This window comes from Archocentrus centrarchus, chromosome 15 (assembly GCF_007364275.1).
Source record: "Archocentrus centrarchus isolate MPI-CPG fArcCen1 chromosome 15, fArcCen1, whole genome shotgun sequence".
In the NCBI taxonomy this organism is placed as follows: domain Eukaryota; kingdom Metazoa; phylum Chordata; class Actinopteri; order Cichliformes; family Cichlidae; genus Archocentrus; species Archocentrus centrarchus.
In genome coordinates, this window is record NC_044360.1 from 13,023,908 (window position 1) to 13,046,641 (window position 22,734).

General features: G+C 39.9%; 3 protein-coding genes across 3 annotated transcripts in view; 2 read left to right on the plus strand and 1 right to left on the minus strand.

The window, feature by feature from the left end:
* Positions 1 to 22,734, minus strand: part of ikzf5 (IKAROS family zinc finger 5) — a 96,433-nt gene that overhangs the window by 18,785 nt on the left and 54,914 nt on the right. The window lies entirely within an intron of this gene.
* On the plus strand, positions 6,052 to 8,466 carry hmx3a (H6 family homeobox 3a). Its single transcript, XM_030748511.1, has 2 exons — positions 6,052 to 6,741; positions 7,542 to 8,466. Exons 1-2 carry the CDS (start codon positions 6,453 to 6,455, stop codon positions 8,162 to 8,164), a joined length of 912 nt encoding a protein of 303 aa, XP_030604371.1. The 5' UTR covers positions 6,052 to 6,452; the 3' UTR covers positions 8,165 to 8,466.
* On the plus strand, positions 14,760 to 16,786 carry hmx2 (H6 family homeobox 2). Its single transcript, XM_030748512.1, has 2 exons — positions 14,760 to 15,236; positions 15,919 to 16,786. Exons 1-2 carry the CDS (start codon positions 14,963 to 14,965, stop codon positions 16,464 to 16,466), a joined length of 822 nt encoding a protein of 273 aa, XP_030604372.1. The 5' UTR covers positions 14,760 to 14,962; the 3' UTR covers positions 16,467 to 16,786.

A 22,734-nucleotide genomic window follows, 5' to 3' on the forward strand; every position in this document is an offset into this window, starting at 1 on the left:
AGCATAATCAAGGTGTATGTTTAGAAAATTTATTGTTATAATTTTCCCCCATAATCTCTTCCATTTTCCTGCAGCTGCGCTGACATAGATCATCATCTAAAAAGAGAAAATGGATAGCAGTTTAAAATTTATCGGTCTTTGATTCTCAATTATACGTGTTTATGACTTCATCTGTCTTCAGTGACTTCAACCTTTTCCATTATGGTGGAATATTATTTGTACGGAATCCATTAAATTCACAAGGCAGGACTCTAATGGTGGGGCTGCAGCGATTTGCAGAGGGAAAAGTTTTGAAAGGTTGGCTTTAGGAAAAGCGTGGCTGTTATGACACAAGAAATTGCTTTATTGATGGTCTGCTCTGCTGCCTGTGCATTTGGCCATTTGTTACCCAGCCCATATCTATATCTCAGGCTGACACTGATGAGAACTTTTTTGCTATCCTCTCCAGATTACCGAGTTGTAATGACACATACAGGCAGCCTAGGTAAAAGCTTACAATCCAGGGCAGAGTTTTTGGAGGTACAGAGGATGGACATTGCACCTGTGTGCCTGCAGGGCTCAGATGAAGCTGCTCATAATGGAGAAAAAGGACTACATCACTCCTATGACTGATTCCATCCAAACCTTACAGAGGTCATCATCTCTGCTGAGAAACAATAAAGAAAGGGAACGGGTGATAAAATGTAGATAAAATGATAGCAGCAAAGATAAAAAAGGAGAATATATCTTCTGTATGCCCATGTCTGTTCATAAGGTGCTAAGCAACATGCTTTCTGATTATTTCTAAAAGAGAATGGACACACAGATATCAAATATTATGGCCTCGTGTGATAAAAGTGCATTTGCCAAAATAGCTGTCATCTTCATACATGTTGTTTTCTGTTTACACAGGAAGTAACAAGATTCTGCCAAGCCAAGTGGCGGTTGAATGACATCGAGCTCCTTCGGCTAGCTGGTGCAAGGAGCCAAGTAAAAGCTAATCAGGCTGTAATTCAAGATTCGCCTGGCCACTTGCAATCAATACCTGCACAATCCCAATTAAAGCTTGCCGGGTCAGTGGACGGCCACCAATTCCTTTTCAAGTTAAATGCAATACTTAAATCTAAGCAATCTCAGTGTGGCCTTCATTGGTTTAATGGCTCGTTCCAAGTGGAGTGGACAGTTAAAAGTGCAAGAAGGACACAGGTTGGGCAGGTTTCAGTGATCGATGTGGTTGCCTGCGAGGATGCAGTTTGACACCGAGATTTCGTTGTCCTTCAGGGTTCCGTACAAACTCTTTCAGTATGATGTTTCATCAGCAAGGACCCATATTTACCCAAGCAAGTCATTTTGTACTGTTAGATTGTAGTTAGTACAGTTCAACAGTACAGCAAAATATGATTATATTAATATTAAAAAAGGTTGCTGTCTTTTTAATTACAGTCATCGATTAAGAAGTACACAAACTCATAACCTCTGTGGTGAAAAGTAACTAAGCTCCTTTTTAGAGTACTTGTGAGGTACTTCTACCTTTCACAGCCCTGTGCAAAAGGACTACATGTTTAGTTTTCAATACATTCCTTTGAAAAACCGAGAACACCCCATGATTGGGTAGCTTGTAGAACCACCTTTAGTAGCAATAACTTGAAGTAACTTGAAGTAATTGTTTTCTGTATGACTTAATCAGTCTCTCACATCATTGCAGAGGAATTCTGGTCCACTCCTCTTTACAATCTGGCTTCAGTTCATTGAGGTTTGTGAGCATTTGTTTATGCACAGCGTTTCAGTCGGGTTGAGGTCCAGACTTTGACTGGACCATTGCAACAACATGATTCTTTTCCTTTTCAGCCATTCTGTTGTAGATTTGCTGCTGTGATCATTATCCTGTTGCATGACCCAGTCTGGGCAAAGCTTTAGCTGATGAACAGATGGACTCACATGTGACTCTAGAATACTTTAGTATACAGAAGAGTTCATGGTCAACTCAATGACTGCAAGATGCCCAGGTCCCATGGCTGCAAAACAAGCCCAAATCATTACCCCTCCGCCACTATCCTTGACAGGTGGTATGAGGTGTTTATGCTGATATGCTGGGTTGATATTCTGATTTAAAAAAAAAAAAAAAAGCATAACTAATTTTCAAAATACAATTAAATAATTAAAGATGAAACAATGAAAAAGTATAAATGTGCTAAACTTGTTTCACCTTAAACTACAATAGTAAAATACTATCTAGACATTAATGGCAATAATTATAGTAAAAATTTGGTTACAGGAGCATTGTTTCACAAATACTTTTGATACTTTAAGTACAGTTTCCTTTTCTGTACTTTTACTCAGGTGATATTTATAGTTCCGGGCTTTTGCTGGTAATAGTGTGTTTTTATATTGCAGTACTACTATTTTCACTCATTTAAAGGATCTGAAAACTTCCTCCACCACTGCTCGCACCTCCAAAATCCAAACCCACAATTCCACTGTCAACATCTCTTACGCACCCATTTTTCCCCCATTCTCTTTTTAGTTTTCCTTCTCTGAGCTTTTGCCTTTGCAGCTGTGTCTTTTATCACAGTTTTTACCCACAGAAAGGAATTCTCACAAGATATCAAAACAAAAATCTATATTTAATATGGGTGCAATTACAAAGCAAAGTTGGCTGCACAAGGCTGTTGTCACCAAAGCGCGTTTTTCATCAAATAGGTCATTAGACGATGATGGATGTAAACCTATAAAGTATCTAAACTGGACCTTTTAACAAACCACGAGCAACACTATCATTTCTCTAATAGAACCTGCTGACCGTGTCATTCCCTCCTGCCATTTGTCATTTTTCCTTGTGAAATAATCAATATCTGGGCGCTTTGAAATAAATAATATAAAAGTCATAGTAACCTACCCGAGGAGCAACAAAAATAGACTTATGGAGCATTCAGAAGGCCTATATGGCCTCTGGGCAATGTCTACTGCATGTTTCTAATCAATGCATAATATGAACTGTACTGTTTAAAGTCAGACTACAGGATCTGAGTTTGTACAGTTTGTTTTCAATGTAAGCATTAGTTGCATTTCTTCTTCTTCCCAGTTAAGCATGGTTGTGTTTAGAGCTGTATTTGTGGGGTCATTACTTGTCAGTGAATTCTACTGAGGCAAATCATAATAAATAGTTACAACAGTCAACATTATCCAGGGGTTAGAATATTAATACAGACTGGAGAACAGTCAAGTTACACAGGCTGTCACATATGTGCTCATTAGGTATCAGTTTCTTTTACACCCTCCACCTGATTACCTGTATTTTCACAGGAGGGAGAGTGGGTTGTCTACCAATCAGAAGGTCGGTGGTTTCTCTAGTCTGCATGCTGAAGTATGCTTGAGCAAGATACTGAACCCCGACTTGCCCCCATTGTATCCATTGGAGTGTGAGTGCGTAAATGTCAGGTTAAAAGTGCTTAAGCATTAAAACAAACAAACAAACAAACAAACAAAAACACTAGTATGAATGTGTGTCAATGGGTCAATGAGGCTTGTACTAAGAAAGTGCTCTAAGTGCTCAAAGAGAGTAGAAAAGCACTATATAAAGTACCAGTCTGGGTACAATTTCATAGGTACACTGAAACTCTTTGTACTATTTTTTTTAATATTCAGCACTAACCTATACAATGGCTAGTAAGCAGATTGTTCGATAATAGTAGTAAGAAAATGTCTGTGAACTTAATATTTACTTAATCAAAAAAAAAAAAAATACACAAAAACTGAGCCATCTGTACAAGAATTTCTTGTTTTATAAGTAAGCAGTCAAGCTTACAAATGTGTGTAGGCTTACAGAGCTAAATTTGGCATTTCAACGCATAGTAGCGACACACTTTGATGTGAATGAATTTAGACTTATTGAAAAGTGGGTCAGGAACTTAGGCTGTTGTCAGTGAATGCTTTTTAACAATGCTGGCTCACCGACTCATCATTTGCAGTTTATGTGTTCCGTAGTGTTGTAAAGCATTATGTTTAAAACAAATTCTGCATAAAACATGAGTAAATCTGCATCCGGTAAAAAGTCCCAAGCTTTGTTTAGTTGTCAAAAAGTCTTTCTGATTCTTTATTGCCATAATCATGAGCAAAGCTTCAGTGAACACGAGCGTATCCAAATCATCTTAAAGATATAAACATAACAACTTCAATGTTGTTATTGCAGTAAAATGACAACAAATATAAAACTATTATATAGACTATATGTAAAAGTTCAAACAGGTGATATTTGAAAAAAAAAGCATAATCTGTGCAGCAGAAATCAAAAATTGATAGCACCCATATTGACAAACACTGACTGAAGCACTTGATGGGAATTGAGATTTTTGCACTAGAAGTGTACAAATGTTTCAGCTCAGCCATTAGAGTGTTAAAAACATGTGATGATGGCCACGTAAAGAAATGCTGTAATTACATCATTCTACCAGGATATCTCCACATGCAATGCACACTAAATGAATTACATGTGGTAATTACAGGAACATGCCAGTGCATAGGAACTATGATGCTGATGTGGAAAAAGAAGCTATGAAGGTTATACTTCATGCCGCTCCTTATGTCTGCAGATTACATGGCTAATGGATGTCTTCAGGAAACACATGATGATGATTCATAATGAAAATTAGTACATCAGTCAAGCCACACATGTAATGAAACTGTGTTATGCAGTGAATATGCTTTATTTGTGCTGCATTCAAGCAGACTTTCTTTGGTCTCATTTGGGAGAATTTTACCATAAGCACTGCAAACCTGCACCTAAGCATAACTAAAATTCTAATCTTTAACCCAAATTATAGTTGTTCCCTTGTAAGCTGCCGTTATTGTCTCCAAATTTGAGCGGATTTCCCTTAATTTTACATTATTATAACGCTGTAGCCACCATAACGTGCCAAATTCAAGCACACACATATTTTTCAATAATGCCACACACAAGCATTTTCTCCCTTCGGCCCACAGAGGACGCTGTCTCCCCGTTCTTCTTCTAAGGTAGCTTCCAACCAATGGACTGTTTTTTTCTTTAACAAGTCAATTAATATCAATGAGTGAATATACATAGCACATTTACAAAGAGTGCAATCCGAGGGATGAATTAACGAAATCGATTAGGGAGGGAAAAATGACCGTGCGACCCGCAGAAATTGTGGAAGTGGCCCTCGCTGAAAATCAATGTATTAGAAATATGAATCTAATCGCCCATCGGTGACACGTTGAGCAGCTGCAGCCTGATCTCAGGCCTTTTTTTCACACTGTGCCGCGGAGAACCAAACAACAATTGAGGAACTAAAATCGTGCACTATTAAAAAGTTACGGTGTTGGCGTGGAGGCCACAGTCGCTTAGTGATAGATTTATGTATTTTTTGTCAAGTAAAGATGGAAATATTAAAGATTGAGCTTTATAAAAAAAAAATAAAAAAAAATATCTGAGGTTTTGCATTATTTTGGTTGTTATTAGGGCTATTTTAGGAGTTTGCATAGTGGAAGCAGAAGGCCTTATTGCTGGTAACCTCATATTCATTCATGACAGGATTTTATTTGACTTTGTTTGTTTTACATAAGCCACTTCTTATTAATTGCACTTTGTTTAAACGGACTCTTAAGTACAAACATCACATTTAGGCCTTAGATATTTGACGCAATGTATAGATGGGCGAATTCAATCTTCTGAACAGGCCTTCGGTTTTTTGATGATCACTTAAGAAGCTATACGTAAAATGGTGTTTCCTACAATGCATTACTAAAACATTTTCTAAATACATATGTTAAGGGGGATTCGAAATAAATAATTTTTTAAAAAGACTGGATTGTCAGTAACCTCATGCAGTAAATCTGAGTGTCGTTGTAATGTCACATGCATGATGGGGCGCTTGTTCTGACGGTCCAAACCTCCCTTTTTGGCGGTAACAGCCCCGTGTTCATTTGCTGCTAATTGGACTATATGAGACCAATAACAAGCGAGCGCACACAGCCTGCAGCCAGAGCGCACAGAGAGGGGAGGACTCTCTCTCTCTCCCTCTCGCTCTCTCTTGCTCTCTCTCTCCCCAGTCACCGTCTCTCCCTTAATCCCATTTGCCATTGTACATGCCCAATCGCCTATACTTTCCGCATTTAACTTGGATGACATTTTTATTTCATCATTAGCATCAGACACCAGACTGACTGACACGGTGGACACAGTTTTGCGTTTTAACGGAAGAGCCCGGGATGAGGCATCTCCATGTTTGTACTTGTGTGTGCTTTTTTTGCCTCCCAAACAGTTTATTTCATTATTTTCTAGCCTAGACGGACGTGTGTTTTTTGGTGCGCTTTTCGGCTGTGAAGTCAAGTTTCAGAGAATAAAACAGGAACTCCTCGTAGCCAGGATAACAACAGCCTGTACGTTAATCTTGCCTTTGCCCCCCTTTTAAATTCCTGCTTCCGTGGTCCCCCGCGCTCAGACCACAACGACAGCGATGCCAGAGACAACACAAGAGACGTGCGCTTCGGCCAAGGACTCTCCTTTCTTCATTAAAAACCTGCTGAACTGTGATAGCAAACCGTCCAAGCCCAAGCCCTTATTGGCTGCCACCAAGGCAGGTTTAGAGGGAGGATTTTCCCTTTCCCAGGTTGGCGACTTCAACTTTCCACGCTTTGACCTGCCCGCACAGAGATTCAGTCTACCGGCTCACTACTTGGAGCGCACCTCAGCATGGTGGTACCCTTACACCCTCAACTCAGCCGCCCATCTACACAGAGCTGAAGGTAAGCAAGCAACTGTTGAGCAATTATCCTATGGATTCAATGTTGTTGTCTGAATTCCTACTAATCAGTAAGTAGGGTAAACTAAATTTCTAAATTAAAAAGAGGATTTGTGTGGTTTCTTGATAGAAATCACGCACGCAGAGCCTCTCAGCAGAGTGTATGATTTAACACCTCGTCCTCTATGGAGGCCTATTTTGTTATGCCACGACGTGGGATAATAGATCAATAAAGAAACACACATAAAATGAAGTAGACATCATGAAATCGTTGGAGGAGGGTGACGATGCGCAGCGTGCTTTTGATTTGTCTATCGGCGCACATCTTACCTCTGAGGCTTGGTCACTGGCAGCCTTTTTATCTGCCTTTTTCCGTGATTTATTCACCTGGGATTAAAAAAAGACTGATGTGAATGGCACTGTGGCATTCTAATGCAAAGAAAACTCTACTGTTTCAGACTTACTTAGCCGGGGGAGTAATTGTAGAAACAAAAATACATAGGCTAATAAAAGTAATGAATAAAACAGGTGTACAAAGTTTGAATATTTTATATCTTAGATCTATTAAAAATGGCTCTGCTTAGTTGGTTAAAAATGAGATTTTTGATCATAGTGTTTACAGTCATGTCTACCTCTGAAATTCTTTATGTCATGACGCAACACATTTTCTTCTGGCACCGTTTATTAGCGACCATTTTACTTTTCCCAAAGCCCACTGACTGTCCAGTATCAACAGGCTGTAATAAATGCCCAGTAGACTCCAGTATTTATGACCACGTCTCCCTCCATGTATCCCCATTTCAGTCACCGAGAAACCAGGAGCCAGAGACTCCTCTCCAACTTCGGGCACAGACAGAGACTCGCCGGACCTAGCACTCAAATCCGAGCCGGACACCAAAGATGACGACGAGGACGACGAGCACAACAACAACAAAAGCAGTGACGAGATAATCCTGGAAGAAAGCGACACAGAAGAAGCCAAAAAAGATGAGCTGGAGGAATGGAAGAAAAGGGACGAGGACAAGAAGCCCTGCCGCAAGAAGAAGACACGCACAGTGTTCTCACGGAGTCAGGTGTTCCAGCTGGAGTCCACCTTCGACATGAAGCGGTACCTGAGTAGCTCGGAGCGGGCCGGCCTGGCCGCGTCCCTTCACCTGACGGAGACTCAAGTGAAGATATGGTTTCAGAACAGGAGGAACAAGTGGAAAAGGCAGCTGGCGGCGGAGCTAGAGGCCGCCAACCTGAGCCACGCTGCGGCGCAGAGGATAGTCCGGGTGCCCATCCTCTACCATGAGAACTCGGCCTCGGAGAGCGGAGGCGCCACTGCCAACGTGCCCGTCAGCCAACCGCTCCTCACTTTCCCGCACCCCGGCGTCTACTACTCCCATCCCATCGTAACATCTGTGCCGCTGCTCAGACCAGTTTGAAAACAGTTGAGTTTTTAGACACAAGTTGGTGTCGATTTCCTATATCAACTCATAAAAAGAAAATAAAAATAAAAAAGACAAAATATTTTTATACAATCGAGTGAATGAAAAAAGGAAACGGAGAGACTGTCGCTGTCAGGCTTACATGGCCCTATTTTGGCAAATAGATTTTCATTTTTCATAAAGGTGTCGTTTACACGTGATCTGACAATTTGAATCCCATTATTATTATTATTATTATTATTATTATTATTATTATTATTATTATTATTATTATCATCTCAGGAGTCCACTTGCTTACACTGCCTGATGAGTGTCTTTATTGTGATTTTTTTCCTCCCAAAATTTGACACTACGTTTGTTGCTGGTCATGCCAGCTCTATGTGACAAAAACATTTGCCATGTTTACAAAAAGTGTCGGCCTGAAGGTGAGACCTGCTCATCATTTAACATTTGATTTTATTCACATTTCAAGAATTAATATCACGATGTGCAATACACGGCATGCTGTGAATGAATGAAACAAGAAACACACGTTTTTGTCATCTGTTCATGTTGAAATACTGATGAGGCTTTGGGGTAATACTTCTTATTTTTTTAATATTATTATTTTTTATTTTTGTTTTGTAAAGCGCTTGTCGGGGGACAATCAAGACACTCTGAGCTGTAAAATACCCATGTAGCTTTATGTTTAGTTTTAGTAAGTCTCACGCTAGCTCCCTCTTCATGGACACGTCTTTGAAGCACAAGTGTGAGGTCCAATGTCTCCTGAGCTACTTTGTGTTTTTTGAGCAGGAACGGCAAAAATATCGACTACCCTGGTGTATAAAATATGTAAATGTATATATTTAATGAGGCGCGGGAAACACGGATTCCTCACACGGCTTCTTCTTTGTACAGTTAAAACATTGTTTTGATATTGTATTGCTGAACCATGTTGTGAAATAAATGGAGAACATTCCGTACATTTTAGCACATTTTTGTTTACTTTCTGTAATGTTTTGAAATTCTCAAAAAACAAACAAACAAAAACAAAAAAAGGATGTTAAATAGTTTTTTGTATTTTTATATACATTTAATTATATTTTACATAGAAAATTTGATTATGCTAAAAAAAACAAAACAAACAGTCGTCCCCCGTGCGTGCATGTGCACGCGTGCACATGCACTCCGTAAGCTTGGGCAGGTGGGTTTCTGTAATCATCTTAGTGTTACGCACTTTAAAGCGCGATTTTACATAAAAAGTGGCTCGGTCAATTAGATGCGTAATTGCCAGCATCTTGTCAAAATTATGGATAATGTATTCAGAAGAGGAAATTACTCCCTGAGTATGAGCCGCTGTCTTTTAACATTTTTCTCTCCCATGACCGTGTGCTTTGTGGGTGTGTGTGTGTGTTCGTGTGCGTGTAAAGATGTCAGGATCAAGTATCCCCACCTGATGTTGCTGAAACCCGCAGCCTTAGCTCTCTTTCTTTCTTTCTTTCTTTCTACACATTTTTTAAATTAGAGACGCAGGTGTGTTAACTACAAGGAATACTTCTTATAATACATATTAAAATGATGTGGTAGAAAACTGAAAAGTGCAAATGAAAAAAAGAGAAAAAGAATAGGGAAATGAGAAATTAAAAGAAAGAAAGCCATCATATACACAGATTTAAATTTCTAATTCAGTAAAAAAAAAAAAAAAAATTCCTCATAGTGCTTTCGCAGTTAAAGGGTATATTACTCTGCAGTTGCCTAAATTGTGGGTACTTTCTAATATATACAATCCTACAGGTGTCACTGGATATTGCAAAGCCATGTTTAATTTTGTATATGTGTACACCTTTAAACATATCCTCCCGAGAACCCAGGAAAAAAGTATATTTCAATATAACTTTTTTGTGACCACTACAGAGGGCATTAAGTCTCAAGAGAATATATTAAAAAAAAAACAAAAAAACATTTTTAATGTAGATCAGACAATCCTTCATGTTTTCATACAAAATAATCAGTTTAGCCTACAACTTTTCTCGGAACAGGAAAGCACGACTTCTGAGCGAAAGTGGAGATATCTGAATGGCCTTCTAACTTTATAACGTGATACTGCGTGATTTCAGAAAATCAGTGGAAATGTGGGCACTATTAGAAGTTTACAAAAGACAATCAGAATCACATTTTTAATGTTATTTATTTATTTTTATTCTGTCAGGTTACACATTATACCAAGGCTGTTTCAGGGCTTAATTGCGTGTAGCTAGATATATATATATATATATAGATATATATATATATATATATATATATATATATATATATATATATATATATATATATATATATATATATATATATATATATATTTAATTTTTACTTTATTTTAATTATTGTTATTTTTTTATCTAAACATATCTCTAAAGACTTACAGGAAGCAACCGATCTGGGGGAGGAGGCTGTAAAAAGAGGGAGGGAACACTCGTCATCCTCAGTTTAGCTGAGCACAGGTCAGGCCGTAAATAGCAACGATCACTGATAATAATTTACTGCAAAAATAAATTCCGGTTTAAACAAGAAATGGGATACAATATTTTATATGAGCGCCATTTAACTATTTCTGTACTGAATTTGAGCAGAATCCACCTCTGGACCGTGATCAGGGATCAAGTGGATCGGACGCAGGATCCAGAAAAGACGTGCAGAAACTACAGTCTACTTCTCCACCGTGTATTTAATTAAAACACCATCTCTCAGCAAGGCTTCATTCATTGCGGTGTATTCATAGTGTCTAAGGCGCGGGAAGACCAGCTACTTATAGCTTCACAGTTTGAAGACAGTTTTAGGAGCCTCTGCAGTTTTAGCCTGCGGTACGTTGCATAGCAAATCCAATAAAAGACTACTCTCTAGTGTATTTGCATTCCCCAACCACTGGAAACATTACCATAAAAAATATTTTTGAAATTCAAAATCCAGCTGAGAGAAGTGTTTTTCTATATCAGAACAACCTTTGCCTCAAAGGCGATTTTCCGTTTTCATGTGCAGGCTAACACAGTTATTGGAAATGAATCAGCCAGCTCTAAACTCTGCATGATGGCATCGTGAGACAAAGGGTTCATTCAAATATCGTCAGATCATAGAAGTATTGACGTGTAACTACTATGCAAGCGCAACATGGCCCCATTACTGCAAATTAATAGATTGTTATGGCATTATTGTTCTGGCGCATATTGATCTGTAAACGTCTGCAGCATATTGCGTCAAATAAGAGCAACGTTCACACGCCGCCTGGCTCAGCTTATGACCTTGATTTGCGCGCATAAATTGAAAAAATTACCACTCAATAATTTCCATTTGTGCGACATCTTTATGTAAAGGAGAAAGGGGAGCGGGGCCAAAATCAGATAAAGTAGCTACATTTGCAGGAACTGGGACAAACGGACATGACCGGGAACTGCGCTTAGTGTATTACATTAAAATGGAGCGCTGAATGGGTAATTTTGAGCCCTATGATAGGTTTTAGTGCCAGTTTGGAAACACACAAGTGGCCCGACCACCTTGCATAATGCTAGCCTCTTCTCTGCAGCCGCTGGCATCCCCTCACGTGTTAAATTTTGTTCTAGCTGGACTTAAAGTCTCGATGTAGCTAGATATGAAAGCATTTATTTCGACAGCAATAAGAGTTTTTTTTTTTTTTTTTTTTTTTTTTTAATGTATGTGGCAGAACACTAAAGCTCATTTTCTGTTAAAACGGATCCCTGACGTCTTTGGGAATTTCGCGTGTTCATATCAAATCAAAAAATCACATGAATCCCAGCCCCAATCCACTTTTGTGCTCAAACCTTCACCTTTAAAGTTTTTTGACAGGTCACATCCTACGACAAACACCCTCTTTGGTGGCTCCTTCTGGCAAAATGGGCCAAATTGATGTGACTGTGGGTATAGAAAAGTTCAAGCAAATCATATTCGAAGGCATCGTTAGTCCTTTGCTGCAAAAACTGCATCCAATCATACACAAACTCCCGGTGAGTTTCTGTAATCTACCTACATATAAAAGGACCGTCAGCATCTCAAGTTCCGGTGTAACGCGTCAAAGTCGTGTGTTTGAACAACTCTTTTGACACTTCTCAAAGAGGAAATCTTGTTTTAAACCCATCCCATTTGCTTTCCTGATTGAATGTGAGCATCAGATTTTCATCAAAGTTCTATTAAGTGAAACATAGGTTGCAGGGCACCGTCTGATTGGAACAGTTTAAATTTTAATTGTGTTTTTAATTTGACATATAGTTGCTGTGAAGAATGACACTGAAACGCCGAGGGGCGGTCGATTTTCTTAATTTCTCCCCGAGGAATTGATGAGTCTATCAGGGCAGTAGATTGGAAAGCCATTAAAACTCAATGGTTAGGTTGTTAATTGGAACTTGATGGATAGGAGCCCTTGGATAGGCTGTACTGATCCAATCTTCCTGACTTTGTGTTTTCCAATAAATTACCCAGTTCATTTCCACACTCAGATTACATAAATTGTACACCTCCAGGGCTTGGGTGCTCTGCTTGCATTTACAACTCTCTCTCTCTCTCTCTCTCTCTCACACACACACACACACACGCACTCTCTCTCTCTCTTCCCCTTTCTCGCGCGCGCACACCCTCACACACAGACGTGCGCGCACGGAGGCGCCCAAACGCCTCCTGAAAAAAGAGCAGGCCCCGCTTTCTTGAATGAAAATCGAAACATAATCAACGTTTATACTTAGAAAATTTATTGATATCATTTTCTCTGGTAATTTCCTTATTCTAGACTTGGACACGCCATATATCATAATACACACGTGTAACGGGTCTTTGTTTAATATTTATCGAAGCTTGATTCTCAGATCAAAGCGCCTCATAACTTCATCTGTCTTTCTCAGACCTTTCTCTCTTGCTAAAGATCTTGTTCTGTTATTGCGGTAGGGCGGCCATACACCACCTATCATTGTGATAGAGCACGAACTTAGGCCCACTCCTTGCTGTCTGGGCTTCGCCGGGCCTTGAAACGTAGGAACGTAGGTACTGCTCGGTCTGTACGACTGGCGTATAAACGCCAACTGTGACATAAAAAAACAAAAAAAACAAAAAAACAAACAAAAAAAACAAACAAACAAACAAACAAACAAACAAAAAACGTGTAATTTATTCTACACAGCACAATAGCAGTCTGTTATGTCCACTATCTCCGTGATGAACCAATCTCACTTTGCAAAAGTCGTCTGAAAGTGATGAAGGCCGCCGCGCCGACAAAGGTCTTTGTTTGAAAAGAGCGGCATATAAAATAAACCCATTTAACTGTCATTGCAGATTTCACACCTTATGTGTAACCACCATAAATTCAGCATCCACCCCGACTGCCCTCATATATTTGCCCCCCTTCAGTAAAAGCCTCCCCTGCGTAAGCGTTTTAGTAAGATCATTTAGCAGCTGCTGGTCCCACTGCCAGTTGAGGATATTTACGCATGGATCCAGATGCATCCATCTAACTGCTATGCTGCTGCTGCTGCTGACAGAATCGGCTGTCAGCAGCATCATCAGGAGCAGCATCACGTCCACAGCCATCGTCTTCTCCCTTTTCCAAGCTGTCTTAACACCGAACGCCGCTTGGGTTGCTACCAGGAAGGGCGCTGACACAATGATTAAAGCCGACCATTTGTAATGTGTCTGGGGCCTCCTCACAAAGCAGTAAACGGGGGATAATGCGCCCGAACCTCGAGCTCAAGCCCCGCAGCTGTCCCGCATCTAGACACAACCAGAGAGAGGCACAGCAAGAGCATGGGCGGTGAAGGTGGGAGATGGGCGGTGGTGGGAAGCGCACCCCCTCATCTTACACCACACACACACACACACACAGGCGTACGCACACACACGCGTGCGCACTCAGCCCCCACCGCCTTCAATCAATTAGTCAATCAATTAGCCGGCCTCCACTCCTTGCGCGGTCATCACGAGGCAGATTAGCTCAGTAATGATCAAATTAATTCTTAATCGTAGATAATGGACGCGGAATGAGTTTATTATTTTCAGGAAAAATGAGTTAGACCTTTGTCTTAGTTCCAAGACTGTGTGTGCGTTGCAGTCACGTCAACCAGTTTTATCATAATCAGAAAAAGACGAGACGACCGTTCTTTTCTTGCTTGTAACAGTTGGATGGATATTATATATTTCCATAAACTAATAAATTGGGATATACTGTTTGAAGCTTTGTTAGGCTACGCAATTTAGATGCACATATACCTCTGTTGTAAGTATTTTAAGTAAAGCGAAATACTTTTATCACACTATTGTAAGAAATAAAAATACACGAAACCATATTAAAGTTCTGTGACTTTTCTGAGTTATACAGATTATCGCTTGCATATTGGGGCATCTACTCTAAGCGTTTTAAGTAAATGTAAAAATGAAGGCCACTACTTGTCTACGGCTTTCTCACTCTTCTCGTCACATCAGAAAAAAACTACACAGAAGTTTGAAATTTCCGGGCTCGTGCTAGAGGCTGCCATTGGCTCACGAAGAGCTTACCTACATGCAAATGAAGCAACGCAGCCTTGCTGCCTCTGATCCAGAGCGTGAGGAGGAGGACCAGGAATACACTCATGTTCCCCGAGCTCTAGAAAAAACACCTCCAACTCCTTCAATGTTTAAACCCCACAATTAAACCGGATTGGGTTGACAAAAGCCGACAAAAGGCGCTTTCGTAATTTTTTGCGCACCAATCCCATAGAAAGCAATAACGGAATACAAGGGGACAGACCGATTCAGTCAATACTTCAATACTGTTATGAAGCGAGAATGAGTAGCGCAGAAGACAGCGGGAGCAAGTGCTCGTCGGGCCCGATTTCCAGCTTTACTATTCAATCTATTTTAGGCACACCATCCGATGAGCCGCGCTCCGGGACCAAGGAGCTCTCCAAGGGGCCGCCACCAGCGCCGCGGAGGCGCTCACTGTCGGTGTCCTCCGAGGAGGAGTGCAGCGGCGGGGAGGACTCAGCAGACTGTTTCTGCTCCGACACGGGTCACAGCGAGCCGTGCACCCAGCACCAAGCCCATAACTTTTCCTGTTTAGGTAAGGAATATGAATTAATTAACTTATTATTATTAAAATTAAAGAACCCAAATAAGTATTAAAACAATATTATCACACACAGTTACACTTTAAATTTTCATTCTGCTGAGTTCCTTTTTAACAACAACAAAAACAAAAAACAAACAAACAAACAAACAAAAAAAAAAAACAGGCCTGCCTGGTGTTTAATGCTTTTGTTGGCACTTTTGGTGTTGCACGTTTCATTAGTTTGTTTGTGTGACTGTAACACTGACATGCAGCCCATCCACTTCCACTTGGATGTTCTGCGCAGACTATCGCTGCTGCAGCGGAAAAGTGGAAGGTCGAATAATTAGCCCTCTGTCTTTCCTCTCATTTCAAATTTAATTGAGCCTGCTAATTGACGAAACATGTTTCCAAAATGGCTGCACTACACGTCGTCAATTGAGCGTTAAATAGAGCTGGATTTAATTAATAGCTTACTGTACACCGTGCACACTCATACTGAATTGTTTATTTAAAAAGTCACAGGCTTTCAGCAGTCGATTTAGTAAGTCAGAGTTCACACTTGACGAACTCTCAAACTGAGTATGTCTAAAAAAATGTAAAATATTTTTTTTCCAGTCGTTTAAAAAGCATGTTTAAATCATAGATCCCTTATGATAGCCTACTCATCACGTCGTTCTCTCCCTGCTGCGTTTAGGTCCCGCTAAAGGACTTCTGTCTGGAAATGATGGGCTCGCACGGCGGCCGCACCTGTCACAGCCTCTGCTGCAGGATTATAAGGAGGAGCAGGAGAGACCGTGCCATCAAATGTCACCTCTGTCGGAGGACAGACAAACAGACGGTGCGGACAAGCAGGGCAGCTCGGCCAAGAAGAAGACGCGCACGGTTTTCTCCCGGAGTCAGGTGTACCAGCTGGAGTCCACCTTCGACATGAAGAGGTACCTGAGCAGCTCGGAGCGGGCCTGCTTAGCCTCCAGCCTCCAGCTGACGGAGACTCAAGTCAAGACGTGGTTTCAGAACAGGAGGAACAAATGGAAACGACAGCTTTCAGCTGAACTGGAGGCGGCCAACATGGCCCACGCCTCCGCACAGACACTAGTAGGGATGCCGCTGGTTTTCAGAGATAACTCCTTACTGCGCGTTCCCGTTCCTAGGTCTATCGCTTTTCCGACGCCCCTGTACTACCCGGGAAGCAACCTGCCAGCGTTACCTTTATACAACCTGTATAACAAAATCGAGTACTGATTGACTCTACTGTATGTTCACTGCAGACCATGTAAAGAAAAGAAAAAAAAAACGCATTACAAAAATATACGACATTCTAGGTGTCTCATAACCCCTGTATATTAATTGTATCACTTTTCTGTTGAGAAAACTCTTATTATGCAGCCATTGTATGTCTCACAAGAAAGCAATCAAGCTTCCCTATATGTATAAAATACACCATGTGTATAATTAATTATAACAATTTTGTATTTTTATTTTAACTTCCTTCTTCTTTAAGTGATAAACTATTGGATTTAATCCTTCATATCACATTTGAGAAAAAGATGTTTCAAAAGGACAAACTTTTACACTGTTTTTATTCAGAATTGATTTGTCAAAAAATATTATTATTAAGTTTCACTCCACCTGACGCAACACTGACAGGAAATACACAATTCTTCCATTTAAGGAGAAATATCATTGTTTCTATTGTAATCTAGACCTTCAATAATAATCTTCTCATTCAATAAATTTTCTATTTCAGTGAAAAATTTGGTTTACTTGGTTTTATTTAATGCACGATTTTGTGTTTGTAAACTTTTCTAGTGGCACACAAGGCTGAGAGCAATTGTAAACAAGGCAGGTGAAATTATTTTCAGCCTTTTTGACATTCCTGAAGAGCACAAAAAGTACTCAAAACAAATATTATTCAAGCCATTATACCGTATTAGCCCAGTGCAACCATCTCTTTATGTTAAAAGGTTATTAATGTGTTATATATTTTTCTTGCTGTATTCCCACATGAACTGTTTTATTAGCAGTGTAGACTAAGTATATGTAAGCTTTAACCATCACTAAAATGTGGGAGGGAAAATAGTAACAGCAAATTAACAAACTATACAAGTAACAGTACACTTCCACTGGCTTTCATGTCTCACTAAAACATATTAGTAATATTATAATATTAAGTTCTGAGCTTCTTGTTATGTGCATTTTAATTTCACCATGTTTTTGAGAAATGCAAATGCTTTTATAGGGATGCAGTGTGAAGTGTATGAGGTTTTGTTTCTGCAGGGCTCATAAAGCCTGCAAGTACTATAAAATACCGAACTCTGTCGAAATTTATTGATTTCATCAAAGAGATACAGTTAAATCTGATTTGTTATTTTCAGTAATATTTTTGTAAATGCTAGTGACCACAGAACTCTGCTGTAAATTAAGAGGTGAATGACCAGAGCACACTGCTTTATAAGACGTAGATAAAGCACATTTCAAGCTGGAAAAAGAGATGCTCACTATCACTGTCCAATCATGCCTCTGGGCGGGATCTTCTCTCATTTGAAGTCTGCCTTCTGTGGCTCTGAAGCATCTAGACTTGTAAGGGGAAACCTAAGAAAGAGGCATTTTGTCAAAGTTTAAGACTGGCTGTCATTAGGCTGTACTCTTTATCTATCCGTGTAGTTAATTATTTTATCAGCTCCCTTTTGAATTCCGGCCACCTCCTGCAGTGTGTCTTGTTAATGCAAGAGCTAGTTTAGGTTTCCAAGAGGCCTGCTGCACTAAATCAATCGGCTCACAGTATCAGTGTTTACTATTTAATAACAATTCACTGCATCCATACCTGTACATACTAAACATAAACCTGAACATAATCACACACAAACACTCACTCCTAAGCACATACACTTACACATGTCCTGTGGTTGATGGGGAGCGATAAAATTGTGCCATTTGCCAGCTTTTCTTGGGTGTCACATCATGTACTACCCCCCCACCCACCCAACCCCCTCTACCCATCCCACCAATCTCTCACTGTGTGCTAATGGCTACATTACCTAGCAGAATCATGACTAGCCAGGCTCTGCTGCCCTGCAGATTATGCCTGACCCAATTTCTGCAACAGCCGCCCTGTGTTTCTGGGAAAATGGATAGCGTTAGACAACAGCAGTGATTTATGGGCAACTCCAGCAGCAGCGAAGAGGTGAGGTGCAGGAGGATGAATTTGTGACAGATAGGAGAGAGTGAAAAGAGAGATAGAGAAAGGGATGGGGGACAGTAACGCTTATGAAAAGGAGCAATAGCTTTGGTTGAATGAAGCTGTTTATTAGTTTCCAAGTGGTCATTATGTCATCAGGTGTGACGGTAATGTGCTGCTTTTTTGGATGGATGTTTGCACCCCACTGACTTCTGGGAAATCTGCATGACCTGTCACCTGAAGTTGTTTGATTTACAAGACAGGGAGCGAGGGAGAGACATGTGTGGAGATGCTGCGAGGAGAAAATAAGAGCCAAAGTGAAAGAGAGGAATAGGTGGGAGGCAGAGGAGGGGGTTCGATGTAACTATGTATCACCGCAATGGCAGGCGTGAATTACAAATTTTAATAGCAAGGCAATGAAAATGATTTGAAGTGGTTTAAACTGCAAAGAGACAGCGACTGGCATGGTGATGAAGATTTGTTGAGATGATATGTTGTGCCTTAGGATTCATCAAACCTGCCTGGTAAGGTGAAAAGCAAGTGTAATTCACTCTGTGGTATAATTTATGATGGGAGTAATGGAAACTGTGGGCTACACACAGTGTGGAGAGGGAGAAGCAAAGACAAAGTGCACCCAGCAAATTGATTCTCAGCATAGTTTTTATAGCATATTTACAGAATCATAATGAATTAAAACCTCCAGATATCACCTCTTTTACATCTTGAGATAAAATATAGATAAAAACTAAATTAATTGAGATGCCATTAAATTTAAACAGTCTGAAACAACATTATCTATCACTTTGCTTTTTCATTTATAATGTTATCTTCTAATATCTGAAGACATCTTTCTCTCTCTCTCTTTTTATATATATATATATATATATATATCCCTTCCTTTCATCATTTATTTGGACGAGGGCTTTTCAACTACCTCCCAGCATATTTACAGCACCTATTTGATTTAAAGAGGGTATGTGTGGCTTCATATTAGAGTGGAAGGTTATGAAGTATAACACCATGAGCAGATGCAGAGCCCCGGGTCTGCCTCAAGACAAGAGTTTTAAAAGCGATCGCAATGCATTAAGCCAGACAACTCTCAAGACCTGTTTGCTCCCTAAATGAATTTGAGGGGAACGTAACAAGGTTTTTGAGGCAGGCCCTGTCATCCGCTGGCTTTAACCAGCTTCTGTATTTATGGGTTAATGGTTAAAAAGGAGAGCTTGGAGCAGAAGTGATTTTTCATGATTCTGTTTTATATCAACTGGAAATGAAGGAGCTGAAGGGAAATTGTGTTTGTCCCCCCTACACAGCCCATACCCCTTCCCCTTAACAGGGGAGGAATATGCTACCAGGCAAATGGACACAGTAAATGCATCATATGGAATAAGTTAATTAAATAAAATAAGGCTTTATAAATTACTTTAAAGATTTAGCCAAAATCCTAATGAAAATTTGTAATGGAGGCTATACCGTTTAAATAAATAAATAAATATGGTATTCAATAAAGTTTTAAGTTTGCTTAAACTCACTACACTGGGACTGACAAGTGCAACACATTGTATATTTTGACATATTTTGAGATGTATAAAAACTTAAGGTCAAATAGAAGCCTCTCTCTTATTGGAACCATAATGAAAACCTCTCATCCCTAAGCCAAACTACTCAAGAACAATATTTACCCAGAAATGTGGATTAGTACTTTAATGGCAAAATGCACTGTGCGTCATTGTTAAATTACCGACCATTTCTTGAAACTCCTGTTCTGAAGTGCCCTTCTTTGGTCAATATGCATTAAACTATTATAGACTACAGTATATGTAGAGAATTTGGCTGTTACTTTAGAGATAAGTCCATTAGCATTACCCTTGACACAATAATGGATGTGAGATATAATTTTCTGCACTCCATTTTGTATTTGTAAGGATAATAGGGGGATTATCTTGAAGGCCTTATGCTACACGCTCAAGCATGAGACCACAGAGACAGAGAGCTCTGCAACAGTTGTTTTCACATCCTCCCCTCTCTCCCTCAGCCCTCCCCTCTGCTCTAAGACCCTCTCAGAGAGAGGCAGGGAAGATAAAGCATGTCATTATTCTATTAAAGACCTACAATTTTTGTAATGGGACTTGCAGTGGTCGGCAGAAGTGCAGGCAGCTTCTTCAATATCCTGGACATTATTTGCTCGTTTAGTTAAATGATGTTTCTAATTCCCTCATAATTACTTGTAATGAGGCTGTCTCCCTCGTTTTGATGCGGCTACATCTTAATACAGCATGGCATTCTTTTTTAGGGATAATTACCTCTCATGAGGCTGTGGAGCAAGGCTGGGGGTTTGTTGTGCGCTGCACACGTGGCAAATTGGCTTGTTTCCTGCCATCTTGCCTTCCTGCAAATTGGTAAATTAAGTTTCTCGGCTGGAGCATTAGAACTGTTAAGTTTGCTTTCTCGGCTCCTTCAAATGATTGGCTTCACTGACAGAGAGATGACCGTATATTCTCTGTTTTGTCTCATTAACTTTGTACACTTTATAGTACTGAATATTTGAGCACTAAGAGAAAAATTGTTACAAATGCAATTTTGAAATAATGTAGGCATGCGTTCCAGATCACAGAGCAACATAGCACATGCTAACTCCTTAATGTTACATTTTAGGCCAAAATATTAATGCCAGAGAGCCTAAACTTTAATATAATCCAATTTTATTGAGAGACAAATTGTTTTGGAAAGAACTGGAATCCAAATTAGGTCAGTTTGTCATAATGCTAACAAACAGTGGTGCCATAAAATGCACCCGTACTGCTACTGTGTCCAAAAAAAAAAAAGCACTGAACCAGTTCTGTAATTTTCCTCTTAATAATGTCATCAAGAGAGATGTGCAAGATCTTATCTTAGGGGTAATAAATAACTATTTTATATTTTACAGTTTAAACATACAGAACATTCAGATGGCTTTTCCCTTCCTGTTTCCCAGCAGTGAGTAGACCTGTCTGTGTTGTCCCTCTGAAATGATCCAGCTGCCGTACTCCAACCGCAGTCATTGCAGGGTTGGGTGAGGGGTTTTTATTTCTAAGTGCTGATGTGTCGCAGACAGTTTGGCTCTACAAGGGCCTGTTACATGCCGATTAAAGAGAGGGAAGGAGTGCTCCCGCAGGGCGGCCTTGTACATTTACCCTGACCACAAAAAGGTCTAACGTTTACGCCCTGGTGCTGACATGACCTTCAAACAAGGTCCCTCTGCTGCCTGGGTGGATACTGGAACTGTCTGGAGGAGCCCTGCAGTGGACCTAACAGACAGACAGGAAGAAATCATATCTTTTATCAGGAATGCCCTGTCATATCCTGGGAAGTGAGAAGATATGGCTTTTATTGGAAAATACAAGAAAGAATAGTTATTTTTTGCACTTTTATGGCAATATGTGATTGTGATTTTATAAAAGCCTTTGTCAGATTCATTGAATCTTGGAACATGATATGACAATATTCTCGCCATTAAAATCCCCCTACACTGAACAAACTGACAAACATAAAAGACACTAAATAATTCAGATCTAAATCCAGTCATCAGTCATCTATTGGCAGATGATACACATATCACCACTTATTGTTTTTATTAGTGAGAACACAGGTATATTCTCAAGTGAACCCTTTGTCTTTTCTGGGCCAGTGATGTTTGTTATGAGATATGATATTGAGGTCTTCTTAACACAGAGAGTTGAGATCTCTTTGTAAGGACCAAGTGGTCCCTTTCAGCTGCAGGGGTCTGATGGATAAAGAGATGATCTATCACTTCAGCCTGAGACTGACTGCTGATCACATTGCCTGCAGTGCAGCAGCAGGGAGTACAATGAAAGCAGCACACTATCACCTGACAGCTAATTAGGGATCACTCCCCTGGAAGGGAATACATTGTCTTTGAGGGAATGAGGGAAAGAAAGCGAGAGGTCACTGAAATCTGTGTGAAGTGTCAGTCAAAGCCACAAGACGTCTGTAATTTCTAAAGGCAATGTGTCAAAGAGCAGACTTCCAGATGTATGGTTATCTTTGTTCTAAACAGTAAATAATATCTAAAATACAGGCTGTTTTAGTTTTTCTGTCTTGTCCCCCACAAGAGCAAACTCAAGTAAGAAACTATTAGTGTATCTCAACATTTATACTGTATTTTTTTTATCTCCCAGTTCAGCAACACCAATTCTCCCCAATTTTGTCTGCCAGTATGCCCATATTTATGGGAGTGAGTATGTGTGTGTCCATATGCACATCCAGGACTGTCAGTCTATGGTTTATATGAGAGACCTGGGATTTCTTTGAAAACACATTTGTAACCATTAG